The 16,671-nt window shown below is 40.0% G+C and overlaps 1 protein-coding gene across 1 annotated transcript in view; it reads right to left on the bottom strand.

The window, feature by feature from the left end:
* Positions 1-16,671, bottom strand: part of LOC137893460 (MAM domain-containing glycosylphosphatidylinositol anchor protein 1) — a 108,035-nt gene that overhangs the window by 48,614 nt on the left and 42,750 nt on the right. The window contains exon 3 of the mRNA XM_068738875.1: positions 14,464-14,638. Coding sequence (XP_068594976.1) covers positions 14,464-14,638 — 175 coding nt within the window. The remainder of the gene's footprint in view (positions 1-14,463; positions 14,639-16,671) is intronic.

Here is a 16,671-nt window from a genome sequence, read left to right as displayed (position 1 = left end):
TCTATGTGTCACAGCTTCAGGCAGGCATATGCTTTTCCATGCATTAACTTCTCCTGTCTTCCAGATCCTCCTCCTGCAATCAGCTCATTCCGGTCACCTGTGCTCCCAGACTCACCTGCAGCTAATCTGTCATCATCCCGGACACCACATATAATCTGCCCTGCCTGGTTTCGATGTCGCCTGTCTGCCTGCCTGTCTTGGTTTCCCGGTTTTTGACCCTTGCCTGATATCTGGAACCCTCCCTTTGCCTGACGCTCTTCTGATTCGTCTGCTGGTTTGGACTGACTACCAGGTTTTTGACAATAAAGCTCAGTTTCTGGATTTTGCATCTACTACTGCATTTGGGTTCTCAGCTGCTTTTGTCCGTGACGCTGTGGCACAAAACACTCAAGGGAAATAATTTACACTGTGATTTAAAAAAGAAAAACAGGGCAAAGTCCCTTTACAGCTTACTCCCTCTGTTCTGCCACTTCACATTATTCTCTACCTTATTTCTCTTTTCTCAGACTCTGCTGAGTCCCGTCAGTATCTCAAGTCATTTTCCTTTCAAGCAAGATCTCGCCTCTGACTGAAAGTGACATATCTTGCTTGCAGATGATAAGAAGCAGATCTGTGCTAAGTAATTGCCTGATCAGGTGGCATTGGCATTGTTTGCTTGCTCCACTGATTAGATATTTATCTGTTGAGATATCTGGCAGTTTTCTTGCACGGTCTCTCCTCTTCACTTTGTCTTTTCACACAAAGACTGGCAGAGCAACAACAATGACAAACAAACAAATAAATAAATGTACCATATGCATTTACATTTGCCTTTCTATTTTCTTCCTCACTGTCTCCATACTCATTTATTTTTTTTCCTATCTGCCACTACATGGAATTTGATCCTGCCGGAAGGCACCACCGGCCATACTTTATAACTCTGCCATTACCAGCCTACTGCAATGGGCCATAAATGAAAAACTGAAGATGTTGGAGAGGGAGGGAAGGGAGGAGAAAAGGAAAGGAGGGAGGGAGAATTGGAAAAGAGCACAGAACAAGCAAATTGTGAAATTGTTAAGTTAGAGTTGTAGTAAGATATGGATATATGTGTCTATGGATGGTAGAAAAGTCTGAACAGTGAAAGTGAGGAAGAGCAAAGTCATAAAGTCCAAGTTGGAAATTACTGGAGAATGTCTTGATGAAAAATGCCATCACCATAAAATAACATTAGAATTTGTCTGGTCTTGTGGCGTTAATGAATACAAATACTGCCCATCGGGGCCTTTGGCTGAGGGGAACTGGCTAATTTGAAGAACCACCATACCTGTGAGGGCAGTAAAAAATATTAAAGGAAATAAAAGAAAAGGTTCACTGTCAGTTGTTTGGTTTATAGCCCCACTCCTCCATCTCATAGCAACTCATGTGTCAGACAGATGTCCTCTTGCCATGACAAACTATGAGAAGAGAAGAGTACATGTGTTCAGGATTTATCTGTAAGTTACCTATTGTTACAAAAGCCTGCAGAAATGGACCTGCTGCAGCTTTAAACAAACACAATGTATCTCCCACACCAAACCTTGCACACTGAAATTAGAGCGTGTTTTACTGTCGTCCCACACCAACACATTGTCAATAATTGGCCCAGAGGGTCCACGAGTGACAGTAAATTGATGAGAACTGGGTGAGAAGGGACCAGCTGAAATCTGATCAGCATATTGACTGGAGGATATTGAAAAGACAGCTGGAAGTCTTAATTACCGCAGCATCACCATAATGCCATTTTATCACACTTGAATTGGGTTCAAAGTAGGCAATCGGCAAAACATGAGGTAATTTGGATCACAAATGAAGTGAAATTATCCTCCTTAATGTCTCTCAACAAAGATCACCGGTTGAATTGCTCATAAGATTGAGAAATTTAGGTAAATTATACAGCTAGAAAGTATGTTATAATTATTTAAATTATTATTCTGGGGTTCTGTTCTTTTAATCTGACTGAATCTAATGTCAGCATCTAATGTTGTCAGCTACACCAACCTCCAATGGGAAGAGAGATTCAATAAATAACGGATGAACCCCAGCATTGAAAGGGTTGTATGGCCTCTTGATCTGGAGGGCAGCTTATAACCAAAACATCCTTCACCGTGTTTCCTGTCAGCATGCATCTGTCTGTGTCTGCTCCTTGTGCCTGTACATTGGCCTTGCTACAGAATGCATTTTTCCTAATTTATTTTACTTATTTATTCATCCTCCACAGTGGAAATTCTTCTCTGCATCTGACCCATCCCCGAGGAGCAGTGGGAATCCCTTATGGCAACCGGAAAGAGGTGGTGGGGTTAAGTATCCTGCTTAAGGATTCATTGGCATGTGGCCTGGGGTGACTGAGGACTGAAACCACCATCTTCTGATAAATGGCCGCTCTTGCCACAACAAACACGCTCAATGTATTTCATACATGAACAGATGAATATTTGTGTTGATCAGGATATCACAGCCTCACATATTATGGCCCAGTATTTCTCTCATTGTCTAACAGTCGGCCTCTCTGATTTGTGAAACGGTTTTCTTGTTGTGAAAACCCAGCAAAATGATATAAAAGCCTGGAAGAACTTCCATAAAAAAAATTCACTCCTCTGACCAGGACTCTTTACCGTTTTCAGGCACTCTCATTTATGTCCATCTATTTTTGTTTTATCTATCTCCATCCATACTTTACAGTCTACATTTCTAATTTCCTATTTAATGGACGTCTCTCCCCTAATTTCACCACATCAAATATCATCACTCTTCTTTTTCAAATCCCCCCCTCTACCATTGTAATGCGCTGCCTTTCGTTTGCCTGTTTGTCTGTGCCAGTTTCTGAGATAAATGGAGGTGGAGGTTTGGGGATGTGAGCAAGTACAAAATGTCATAGAAACCCTTGCGACCTGTTATCAGTGACTCAAAACACTCCACAGACACAGCAATGAAACTGCAAGGGTGTGCTTTCTTTGCATGGACACATGTACATATCATGTGCCACTTATACATATACTGTATACATTTCATTTCATTTCATTTTCTAACCGCTTATTCCGTTATCGGGTGGCGGGCCAAGCTGGAGCCAATCCCAGCAGTCAATGGGCGAGAGGCAGGGGACACCCTGGACAAGCCGCCAGTTCATCGCAGGGCAACACAGAGACAGACAACCAGCCACACACACACTCACACCTACGGGCAATTTAGTGTCACCAATCAGCCTAGGCTGCATGTTTTTGGTGGTGGGAGGAAGCCGGAGAACCCGGAGAGAACCCACGCGGACATGGGGAGAACATGCAAACTCCTCACAGAATGGCCACAAGCCGGAGACGAACCTGCGACCATCTCGCTGTGAGGCAACGGTGCTTACCACTGCGCCACCGAGCCGCCTTACTGCATACATGTGTCTCTTTATGTCTGGTGCTCTCCAATGTTTTTTAGACTCAACCTATAGTTAAATTAGTATTTATTGAACCACAATGTTGCTAACATCTCATCACAACCGTGGCTCCAGTCTTTAAAGATCACAACCACTGTGCTGTTGCTGTGAACATGTTACTTAGATCATTATTAAAGAATTACCTCCTTTCTCCAGCTCGCTATTGAGAGAGGCCATTAGGCCTCCCTTGGGGGCCATTCAGCCGGAACAATTATATAGAAGTAAGTCACAGTGCTTCAGACAGCGATAGAATGGGCACCGCCACACGCGGTTGGAGGATGTGGAGGGTTCTGTGCAAAAGCTGCTCTCCTGGAGAAGTAACTAAAAACTTGATGCACAAAACAAACAAATCATTCAAACAGTTTTTAAGTTTAGTTCAAATCCCTTCCCAATATTCTTTCAGCAATCTTTAGGGAATAATTAAATCCGGCCAAAGATATTTTACCACTATAAATGTCTGACTGGAGTCGTTTACTGTAGACGTTTATGTTTTATTCCTAATGATGTTTTTGTTTTACAAATAAGCAGTAATTTAATGTGTGAGCATTTGTGAAGAGGTACTGATATAATGATAATTACTAAAGAAACATTCTGTGCCTATAGCAGGTACAGCACTTTGAATATTAAAAAAATGAAACATCACAGCGTTAATTGGGTCATTTTAACACAAGGCAAGGTTGCCAATTAGTGCAACTTGAGAAGTTTCATAGTTGCCTGCAAATCAGCTGTATTTGTAAAGACAGATGGATGAGCAGATGGAGATGATGAGCAAAACCAAAATGAGGCTGCTATTATTTCGCAGACATATGTTTAATATGACACGTTACAATTAAACTGTCAAAATAGAGTCTCGTTCATCCAAATTTCAAGCACCATCTAACTTTGTCAGATTGCTGCAAAACAGCAGAATCTAAGTGATCCAAATCTATAATGCCAGTCAGTGCGCTGTAATGGCCTCTCTCAATAGCACTTAACTAACTGTGATTGAAGCGACATGAATATGTCAAGTTTATTTATTTATGTTCAACAAACATTGCTCACATCTGCTCAAACAATAAATGATCATGATGGCAGATCTTGATTTACATTATTGGAGAAACCCCGAAGCAGTGTCACACTTTAAGTTTTAGTGTACTTGAAGTGATTTGTGTCGATTACGTAAATAAGTAATTTCCTCATAGGTTTCCCTTTACTCCATGTGCTGTTGTGCAATAGTAATACTAACATTTTTGTGTGGACCTTTAGCTTCCAGTGTGGAGCACGACTATGCACTGTCCATAATGTAGACAAGAAGGCTGATTTTCCACCACACTGTATGACTGACCTATAACTCAGGCTTCTATGATGTTTCAAACCTAAATGGTGATTATGCCGCTTATTATTTAGAATGTATTCACTACAGTTAATTAGGTAAAAGCTTAATTTTGCAGAAGGAAAAATGAGTAATAATATTGAAGCACTAAAGAATAGTGACAAAAACATTATAGTAAATTGAGCCCACTTAAGTCATTAGCATAGCCTCCACTAAAATTATGTTGCCGTACCTTAAAAGTTTTGACCCCATCATAACCCCATTATGCAAAGCAGAATAATCTATAAGTGTAGCTTTAAGTGAGAAGCAGGTTAACCACATTTGCAATGCAAGAATTAGAGCCTTTAGCAGTAAAGGACTGACCTCTAATTACACACACCAGCATCAGACTGGGATACTAATTCAGGCTATGAATCTAATGCCACTCTCCACATTCACTCTATTCACAGCAGATCACAACATGTTTATACTATTATTAACATGTATTTTGTTGAGTAAGAAAAATCAAAATAGAAAAGAAAGTAATCTTAAAATTAGTCATTGAATTTTCATATTTAAGGAAATGGGAATTATTAGTCATAAATTATGCATCTGTGTTGGCACTTATGGAGTGTTTAATTTAAATCAGCATACTCTGCTCTGATGGGATTTAGGATTTTCTCATTTTAAATTAACATAGCATACTGAACTGAATAAAAAAAAAAAATGGCACACGAAAGAAATGTTAAATTGAAGTTAAAATGTGTGCAGGATGATGGCTGAGGACTTCTCGTCAACTATATTTCAATGTTCCTACAGGCTGAGGGTGGCGGACTATCATCTGAAAGAAGGCTTTTTCTTTTACAGATATCACTTCTGAATATTTTATATCACAAGCGTCTAACTAAATGTTGTTCACCGGAGAAATGTAAAGTCTTATGACCACATGTACTTATGCTCTCTGTAACATGAAAATAATCCCAGCACAAGCATGATATTTTAAAGGTTTACAAAAAAAGCATTTCCAATTCTATTGTTTTAGCTTATAAAAACATTAAGGAAAATATACACAATGAGTGCTTTTCCATGTCTGGTTTGTTCCACATTTCTTTGGACAGAGAAAAGCCATTAGGTGCAGCAGAGGTCTGTTCGGTATTTTTGTATGCTACTCAAGGTGACACAACTTGACTTGTTTGCAAATTGACATGTCTAAGTGGAAAAGATGCATTTTGCTTGAAGGCACAAGTTCTGCTAAGGACTCAATCAAATCATCCGACTCACCCAGCCAGTCACTCCGCTGTAGTGTCTGGCAGGAAGACAGAATAATTAGGCCAAGGTGGCTCTCTGAAGTGTAAAGATCCATTAGCAACAGATCTTATAGTACATGCTGTCTTTACAGATGTAGCCGGGGCCTAATTAGTAGGGCTAAGACATTCCAGGATATCAGAAGGAGCACTCTTCTCCTTCACCTGCATTGTACAATAGTGTTAGTTATGCATGTGAGCATGATCACTTCTCTTCAAATACCTGAAAGGTGTTCAGGTAGTCGCCTACTTACGGCCACAATTGGTTCCGATGGATCGGTCGTAAGCCGATTTGGTCGTAAGTCGTCCCATGTTAAATTACCGTAAGTATATTATGCTGCATAATGATTCGTAATGAGGAGAAGAAAGAGACTATTTCTTCTTGGTAGATATTGTGGTTGAGACAGCAGAAACTGTCGTACACTGGATCCGCTCGCGTTTCGGTATGTGACAAAAACACCTCGTAAACAGACAGAAAAACAACGAACGAGTGCAGTCGAACAGTCGTGAGTTGCATAGGTCGTGCGTCGACGACCCCCTGTATTTAAATCTATGCGTTCGACAGATACTTTTGTTTTAGAAGAGGATGGCTTCACTGCCAGAACTCAAACTAAAAAGAAGGAATGAATTGAGGTGCAATGGTGAAGGTGCTGCACTGAAATGCTGAGTATCAACAATTAATTACTTACATTGTTTACACAGGAATCTCCACAGAGTACACTGAAACTAGAATGGTGTTTTTATTTATTGATTAAGGGCTTCTTTTTTTTCCATTTGTAATTTTTCTGAAGGCCTCTAACAGTGCTCCTTGTCGTCTTCCTTGCGCCACAGAGAGGACGCCTGAACTGCTGCTGGGTTGTGCTAACCTGAGCTACCTGTACAATCCGGCTGCAGGTACCACCTCATGCTGCCAGTAGTAGCATGAGTAACACGCTACTACAGACACGTACTGTATCTGACACTTTACACAGTAAAGCTGCCCACACAATGCTAATGCTGACATGCACACACAGAAACATAACAACATGAAGAGGTCTTTTTTCCATTATAAGCACACCCAGGCGAGGGCTGCCTTTCACTTCTGAGCACTGAAAATGACTCCAAGGTCAGCAAGCTTCCACTGGGAATTTATACCATAGCAAAGTACTAATTAATGAGGCCTAATGATGTGAGACAATGGTTGGGTAGCCAGCTCGTTCCACTGTGAGAGACGGAATGCAATGCACTGTCGGACTTTTGGAGGCTATTTTAGGTCAAATGAAATCCTGCTATAGCTGGCAAGCTTAGTTAATTATGAATGCTTTTTAAGCAATGCCCTAAAATGTATGGGAAGCAAAGTCACAAATCCTCTTAACACCTCCTCTGAAGCATGTGGGGGTTAAGTGGCTTGCACAGATGTCTGATAAGAAAGGTGTTGTACTAATGCAAAATTGCAAACAGACATGTCAAGAACATGGGAATCATTACAGGCCGGAATAACTTTGAGAAAAATAACTTTGAGAAAAGTATTATTATTATTATAAATATGACAACTTCTTCCTCTTTATAACCTTAATAGTAAAATTGTATATGTAAAAAAAAAATAAAGACCAAAGAAAAGAAAGAATGAACTTGTGGGGGGTACCACCTTCGTGTTTTACATAGAGACAGACAGACAGGGCTAGGGGGTTCGGTCAGCAATCCTCACATGCATGTTCATTCTTTCCTACCAGACAGTATATCAATTGATTCAATTGAATTACTGTACTCTTCTAGTCTCTCTTTCAAATCAAGATTCTCCTGACTTAAATGAAAATAGGCTACCTATTTAAAATGCCAGTACTGGCTCACTTTCTATATTCAGTTTATAGAAAAAAATGATTAACTAGGTTTGATATTATGAGAGAAGCTGCTGTATGGAACCGGTTCTTTTGGAGTAATAGGTCTAGACAGCACCTGATCACAGCAACACCGAGAGCATACATACATATAATACGGGCTGTATCTTCTGATTAAGTCAAACCCACTCAGCCCAATGAAAGACTGAATATATGTGAATTGTAATGAAATCCGCCTCATGTTCAATTATATTAGTTCGTAAGTGGATCTTACAAAGATATGATGTTAATCTGACAGCAGTGGAGGTGATAATGATCATATTTGCAAAATGACAGTTTACAGTGACACGAAAATAGCATGGATTTCTTTTCAGATTAAATTTGCCTACTAATATATTAAATAAACGGATGCAGAAGTGCAAATCCCTTCACATTGAATACAAACACAAAGCATTTATTTGATTGATCATACACTGTATGTTAAAATTTGAATGGGCTCAGTTCATACCTTCCAAGAGTGAACATATAATATAATATATTTATATATATATATATGCAATTTAGTTGACAGTTTCATCCAAAGTGTCTTCTTGGAACTCTGTGCTTCCATTGGACTGAGGCCAATAGCAGCCAGAACCCAAACCCTGAAAGTATTAACACCATATTAAAGTGACTTGCGCTATGTATCATTTATGTGTATTATTTTCACTTTTAAAAATGAATTCATAGTCTTTGGTACTGACTGCTCCAGATATCTATATACTGACAGCTCCCAAAGAGTAAATCATAGTGTGGATGTTCAGTCTGAGTATCCTAGTGAACACTCGGCACTAGAAATAGTATTGGAAAAGATAATTCAATATCTGAATGGCAGAGGTTTGTATTAGCAAGACATCAATGTGCATTTATAGCTTTCAGCATTTTACAGACTGAAATCCAATTTGATTCCAAGTAAAAGGAATACAAAACAACAAATCCTACAAAATCCTCCTCCCCTTCTCAAAACAAATGCCTTGTCTTTGTCTGTATTTTTTATTTATTGGGGAAAGTCTGAAGCACTGCCGGCCTCCTTAAGGGCTTAGAGCTAGGTGCTTGCAGTACTCTTTTCTTCTGACAAGAGAAACTACTCAAAAGGAAGTCTAGACAGACTTTGACACACATAAAATAACATTAGCAATACAAACCACACAAAAGTCACACCACAGAGCGACCAAATCCCCAGAATTATTTTCAAGAAATACACCAGTAAAGAAGGAAGATATATAGATAAATGTTAATCAATAATCCTTGCCATTAATTAAGTAATTAATGCATTCATCCATTGTGGATCTCAAGTGATATGTAAAAAACAGACAAAAAAGCAGCCTTATTTTCAAAGTGTTTGACACTGAGAAACGATTGAAAGGGATTCACTGTTTTCAATGAGAGACCCTTCTGTGATCGAGGTAACACTGAGAAAATGATTTTTTTTTAAATTATTATTCATGACCACAAAAGTTTACACTCCGATGTTAAGGGCACTCAGAGATTGAGCTTTTCAAGTGTAACCCCCTCAGATTTATCTATTGCGTTTTATTGTTCACCACATAAAACTCTACATCAAGTAATAATAAACAATATTAATAATACACTCTTAATGGTGACTGTCAGTGGGAAGAAATCCATGCATGGGTATAATATGAGAATTCCAGATGGGCTCATATTCATCACTTTTGGGAGGTTTAAAGAAAAAAACCATATCATGTAATACAATTTATGTTTGAATAAATCGTATTTGTCTGTCAAACTCAACAAGAATATAGTCAGCACGGATCAATGAGAACAATGTCCTTGTACATGATTGTCAGTGTCTACATCCCATATTGGGATTAAACAGAGCTACAAGCTGCAAAAGTAGACTAGATTTGCAGTTTAAGTCATATGCATGCAGAAGTACACATTAAGGGAAAGTGATAAATAATCATAACGCCTCTGTGTCCAATTTTTTTTAAATGTCACATTGTCATTAATTTATCTGCCAGTGTGGTTTGCATGTGTCTGTGACTAATGTGAGTGCTAATGTGCCATCTGTTGCATCTATATGCTGCATAAACTGGTGGACTAAGAGAGCAGGACAGCACAAACACTGCTTTGCGTTCCATATAAACTGAGGAAAGGCTGCGTTCTCCCTCTAATGAGGGGAACTATTTATCTGAATATGTATAGTAATCATCACAGAAAAACATCAAATACAAAACAGTAATTCATAATAATAAAAACAACTATGTACAGAAGTAGAATAGAGATTAATCAATATAACAAAATATTGAATACTTTTCTCTTTGGTATGTTACTGAACTCTGGCCCAACGTTATGGAGAACCAAGAACGTCACACATTAAAAGTGCAGCCTTGCAGTTTCATTCTGTAATGGCTGCGGTTGACTGCTGTTGTCGCTGTCCCTGTTTCAAAACCCTGATAATGTGCTTACTGTTTCAGATGACATGCTTAAATAGACCACAGTTCTCTTTTGTATGAAGGAAAAAAAAGAGCCCTGCGCCCTCAGTGATCTCTTTCATTCTATTTTTAATCTAGCTATACAAGAAATTCTCGATCACAAACAAAGGATGCCGTCTAACCCTGGCAGACTAGCATTGGCTTTTTCAAAAGCATTAGGTAAAAGAGAATATTTGATTATTTAAGACACAGCAAAGTAGAAAGGGCAACACTAAGAAGATGCACACAGACACACAATGTGCACATAAAACATTGCTTTAGCCTGTGTGGGAAAATCAACAGAGCGTACACCATTTTCCCCAGGCCAAGGAGGATTACCAAGGATTTGACATCATCCGAAACATTTCTAATGCACTTGCTCTAAATGTGTGCTACAGACCGAATCGTATTATGGTGTGAAGGTCAACTGTGATGTAGGAACAAAAATGAACAACCATATAAACTATATAATGTATAAAAAAAATATCTACATAATCAATAACTTTAAGTATCTCAGAGAAGCAAGTGCTGGTAAACGGAGAAGGTTAGAGAGGGAGAAACGCATGAACTACAGCGACGAGCAGAGAAGGCGACGTGTGAATTGATCCAACGCTGTGTGACTCATACCAAGAATGGCGGCCTGATTCACCTTGTGCTCCAGCCTTGATCCCACTGAAAGGTCAATCCTTCTTTAAACGATCTGTTCCTGGCTCCCCTTGTTTGCAGTTTACCCTTTTTCTGTATTAGTACAACTAATTCTGAATATGTTTACATGTATGTATGTATGTATGGTGTGTTTCTGTGCTGTGTGTGTGTGTGTGTGTGTGTCACTGTCAAAAATAATTATTACTGCACATTCTTCCATTGACAGGTAGGATGCTAATTGTAAAGGTGTGATGTGATGTGATGATGTGTAATTGGATACGTTTTAAGAGATCTTCTGGATCAAAAATAAAGAAGAGATTAAAGCCCTTAAAATCCATTATAAGTGCCATAACCTTCTTGGTGAGCCTTCTACCAGACAGACAAACCAGAAAACATGATCTTCATGAATGTCACTCACAGTCACAACTTCACCATCAACATGAATAAAATTCTCACCACCACAACCAGCCAAACGTTTTATTCCACTTACCTCGCATCATCCGGAGGAGAGTCCACTGAGGGGACGTGATAGGCATGTAATCTGATCTACACTCAAATCGCATTGTTTGGGTCTCTGAACCAAGTCCATCCCGTTCAGTAGAGGCTATAGTCAAAGTTAAACCCCGCCAGCTCACTGCCCCACTGCCTCAGTGGCTAGCGTGCCAGGTGATTGGTCAGCTGATTGATACAGGTGAGAGTGTTCTAATGTTGAAAGGTTATTTGCAGAAAAGGGTTTTGTCAAATGGAGCATGTCAGTTTAAGTGGCTGTAGATTAATGGAAATGTTGCTTTGTGTGCTTTTTGTGTAATTGGAAAACAGAAAAGTGCATTTATATGGAAAACAACTTGGCTTCTATCACCTATTCTGTACAATTGTTCCTACGGTTCTTAAATCAATAAAAGCTAAATTAATAACTAACTAAAAGCTAAGGGTGTAGAAACTAAAACAAAGAGAGTATAATAAATGAGAGACAGAGGAAGGAGAGATAGTGTGTATGTGTGTGTGTGTCTGTGCTACATATGTGAGTGCACATGCGTTCTTGCATGCCGTGGAAATAACCTGAAGCCAGATGCTGCTGTATTTGGTCGAGCGTCATAGCCGAGAGCAGATAAACCTCAGCTGACGCATAAAGCTTCATCATGCACTGGTGTGTATGGTTCAAAGAGGAGGGCAGGAAGGGAAGACCCCTGGGGGGGGTGATGACACAATGAGAGAAGGAGGAATCATGGAGGGAGAAGGGGAAAATAAGGAGAGCATATAAAAAGCACCTTTCGTTCATATCAGTCAAAAGAAAATGTGAGACATTGGAAAATAAATAGAGTGAAAGAGAGAAACCTGAATCTCGTGGTTGTGCCCTCGGAGCGTAACAACGTGTTCTGCCCTCTCCTTCAACAGAAGCTCTGCTGGATGCATCCGAATTGAAAATCATATGAGTGAATCTCCCTCATTATGTGCATCGCTTTTCTTTCCTATCCTAATTTGCACTTTACTCATATTCCTATTTGTCTGTCCACCTTTTTGACTGACAGTTTATTATTGTTAATATTATATTCACTGTATATTAACTGGATGGCAATATATCAGCCAATATTCATTGATCACAAACATTCACTTAAATGTATCACACATTTAAGTGACAAATGTAACTAATTCTATTTTTCTAAATAGATTACAAAGAAATGTACTGACCACTACATTTAATGGATGAAACTTGTCTGATAATAGCATAATTCTGAGCACAATGGGGTTCATTGTTGTTCCGGCGCATTGTAGCCCTATGTAGGCTGACAGTCATCTAATCACAGCCAGTAGGAAGCATGGCGGCATTCCCCCGTCCCTCTGACTCATGGAATCTAAAGTCTGCAGTTGTCCTAACTCTTCAAGCGACATCTTCAGGGACTCTTTGCCACGGGGCTTTTTGCTGGTCCCCTTCCTTCCTTATCCATGCTTAGGAACCCTCTCTCCTCACGCGCATGAAGCTTTCCTTCTACTCTGATCTTTCTCTTTCCATCACTCCATTTTTCCTTTGTTAACTGGTATGTTGAGCTAATTGTTACATTGTTCTCGTACTAAAGTCGTCCTGCATGGGAAGAGCGACGGACCTCCGCTGGGTATAACGCGGCATGGGGAATGGGGAATTGAACAAGCATTCGCTGTCGGAGCTGGTTAGCTTCACAAACCTGTCACAACTGCACACACAATACTTCCTGTTTACCACTGAGGCCCCCTACAATTACCAGCTCCCCAGCAGAGGCCAAGCTAGTGCCTAGGGAGAGCTAATGCTAAAAGAAGAGAGGGAGGAGGAGGAAGGAGAGAAGGGGAAAGGGAGAGTCACATTAACAGGCTGAGGCAGGGGGATGTGTAAGGGATCATTCCTGGAGGGATTGGACAAGCATGCCTGCGTGTGTGTGTGTGTGTGTGTGTGTGTGAATGCATAATTTGGAGAAAGGAATTTGATTCCCTAAAACAAGCGATAGTTGACTGCACATAAAGCAGAGCAGAAAAAGAATTGAATCTATCAAATGAAAGGCAGGTAATGGATGTTTAGTGTTATAGGCCCCTTGGAAAATCAGCTTTTTTCTATGAGTCTATAAAGCAAGCATTAAAATGATTGAATCAATGAAGGAAGGAACTATCTGTGCAATAAACCGATGTGACGGATGGTTGAGGATGTTTAGGGAGTGACAAATGAAAAGAAGCAATATAAAAGTATTGACGTTGAGTTGCATGTGCATCAACCAGTCACCATGACCTGGCCTCTAACTCGCTGGGACAGTGGAGCAGTGAAACAAGCAGCAGCACGGGGGCCCCTACAGAGCAACACTGCTTCTCACAGCTGTCCGTCTGTATTGCCACAAATAACACAGACTCTTCAAAATCACAAGGATGGTTCGAAATACCTTTAAAAATGGTGATATGCCAAGTAGCAATGTGATTTCAAATTAGAGAAGGCCCTGTCACGTCAGAGGATGTGACAGGGCTCAAACCAAACTTTCTGGTTTTGGTGATTTTATGAGCTTTTCACTTTTTGAGCGTTATTTGAGAGAGCACGCGTTAGGGAGCCCGTACCACCTGGACTAACTGTTACAAATTGCTTGACTTCACTTTTTCAAGGAGTATCTGACAAAATAGTGTTTTTTTTAATTGTTTATCTGTCTCATTGGTGGAGTACACAAATATAGGTTTTTCATAGGAATTCACAAACACAAGTAGAATTTGTGTTGGTCCCTCGTATTTAAACACTTTCCAAACACTCAATTTTTGTTTGATCCATCCTCTTCCTCCTACCATGTTTTCATCATCTCCACCATGAGTCATCAGATAGTCCTTGAAGCCATTCCCACCTGAAATTTCATCACACAACCAATCCACCCTTAATCTTTCCTCCTGTAATCTTTCCATCGCTATCTATCTTGGCTTTCTCTAACAGTGGGAATGGCTGCAGTGAAAGTCATTTGTGGTCTAGAAGTGGACGTCTTTATCCCTGCCCACTTACATTGCACATCTACGCGGATGGACTTGATGGCAGCCACCAACACCCCATTGTCAGCCTTGCAGTAGTAGCGACCCCCCTGCACCCTCAAGATGCCCTCGATGCGCAGCGTCTCGTTGTAAATGGATGTTTCCTGGAACTTGTCTGATGCACTGCCTGCTGTCTTTGTCCATCGTATCTGGAGAAAAGGGTAAATGACAAAAATGCTGGCATGAATGTAAGGTGACATCATTCAAAGCTTAACAAAGTTCAGCTGGCAACAGAGTAAATGAAAGACATTTGAGGTGTTACCTCCAAATAAATAAACTCAGTATGTTGATAAGCATCATCTAACTGCTTAATTCAACTGGATGCTTATTGTCGATCCTGGCCGTGCTAGACGACAACGATTAGAATTACACCAGATGCATTGCAGCATATTTCAGCGGGAACTCAGATTCAGTTCTTTGCTTCACTCCTCCTTGTAAAATATGCACACTTAATTTTCAGGATAAACCCTGTGTGCCTCCTGATCGTAGATTGCATCAGAACGGAGGGGAAAAAGAAACCATTTAACTTTGTACCTGACTCCCCATTGAGCGAGGACCTGTCACAGATATGGTGTTTCTGACAGTGGCTGTTTAAATGCGGCTAAATGATGAAAGATGTAACGAAAGAGTGCATCAATGACACTGAGGAAAGCTTTCAATTTACTCGGCAGGTCATTAAATTGTATAAATTGCATCTCAAAATCATGAATGCAGGTTTGTCTTTTCTCTCATTGATAACATCTCTGTCTGCGCCACAGAATGAAAGTTAATGACACTAAGCGCTGTGCTCATGGCGTCCACAATGTTAAATTCCACTTAAGAGACCGCTATGAATTTTGACAAATGCTATATGGCTTTTTCACGCTTCAATTATCCCATCAAGCTGAGTGAATGCAGCGCAGCTGACAGCTACATGATACTCAGTTGACTAATCAAATGCAAGTACGCACATACACACACACACACTTCAGAGATTCATGAAAGCCTGTAAAATCATTGACACCGAAATGTTTTTCTTGTACCAAGTGTGTGTGTGTGTCTGTGTGTCCACAACTGTGTGTGATCAGTACATTAATCCGTATTAACTCAGTCTCATTGATGTTGATAATGACCACTCAGCTATGTCCCGTTGAGGTCAGAGAGGAAAAGGAGCAAAAGTCACTGATATGCTGTGTGAGAGTGGGTGTGCGTATAAATGTGTATGGTTGAGTGTGTGCAAATCTTTGTGTGTGTGTATGAAGGAAAATGTAATTGTGGAAGTGTGTTTCAAGCTTTTGTTCCAGTTTTCCAGAGTATGTACATGTTGGTGTGTAAGTGTGAGAGTGTGGTGTGCAGGTTAGAAAGCAGGATATATGGATTAGCAGATTATCAGGAACTGTGTAAACGCTCCCTGTCTGTTTATTCAGCTCTGTTTGTGGGAGGGATTTGCAGGATGCAGCCTGAAATTGATCAAACCAGCCAAGGAGAGAAATGAACCAAACCCTGCCTCTCTGTTTTGTTGAGTCTAGTGTGTGTGTGCATGTGTGTGTGGGTTGGAGGTGAAGCTTCGTAAATGACAGAAATGGAGAGAGAGAAACCCTCATGATTGTATTCCCTATATTCAGAGATTAAAAGATGAGTGAAAATCTCACCAATAACATTTTGTCTGTTTTTGTCTACTGTATTTTCATTCATCGGATCAGCAACACTAAGATTACATTAAAGAATTTTTACGGTAAGATTATGTGATGGGGCTTTGGAAAGAGGGACAAAATACATTTCTGTTAAAAGCAAATACTGTAGGTTTTGTAGGTTTTCTGATATTTTGTTTTTCTTTTTTTATGAACAGAATAGAATGATTGTTGCACTCAAAAGATTCCAGAAAGTCCATCAAAATGGAAGTAGCCCATGGGCTTACAAAAATACAGCTAAGCGTATCGGTACAACAGGAGATATCAAATGTGTTAACTCAGAAAAGCAGTGAGTGTGTGTTAGAGAGGAATAAAATAGGTATACAAGACAAAAATGGTTAGATGTGTAAGTTGGATATGGAGGATTTCAGGGAGCGAGCGCAAGAATAGGAGGGAATGATATGCACAGTATCACTGACAGGTGTGTGATGGGGAGAGAAGAAATGCATCACACTGGGAGCCGCGCCACCAGGGAGGCAGATGAAGCAGAATAGGGAGAGGCGATATTGCAC

The sequence above is a fragment of the Brachionichthys hirsutus genome, chromosome 1 (genome assembly GCF_040956055.1).
Source record: "Brachionichthys hirsutus isolate HB-005 chromosome 1, CSIRO-AGI_Bhir_v1, whole genome shotgun sequence".
NCBI lineage: Eukaryota > Metazoa > Chordata > Actinopteri > Lophiiformes > Brachionichthyidae > Brachionichthys > Brachionichthys hirsutus.
The sequence above is the reverse complement of the archived record's forward strand: the minus strand, read 5'-3'. Positions and strand labels throughout refer to the sequence as shown.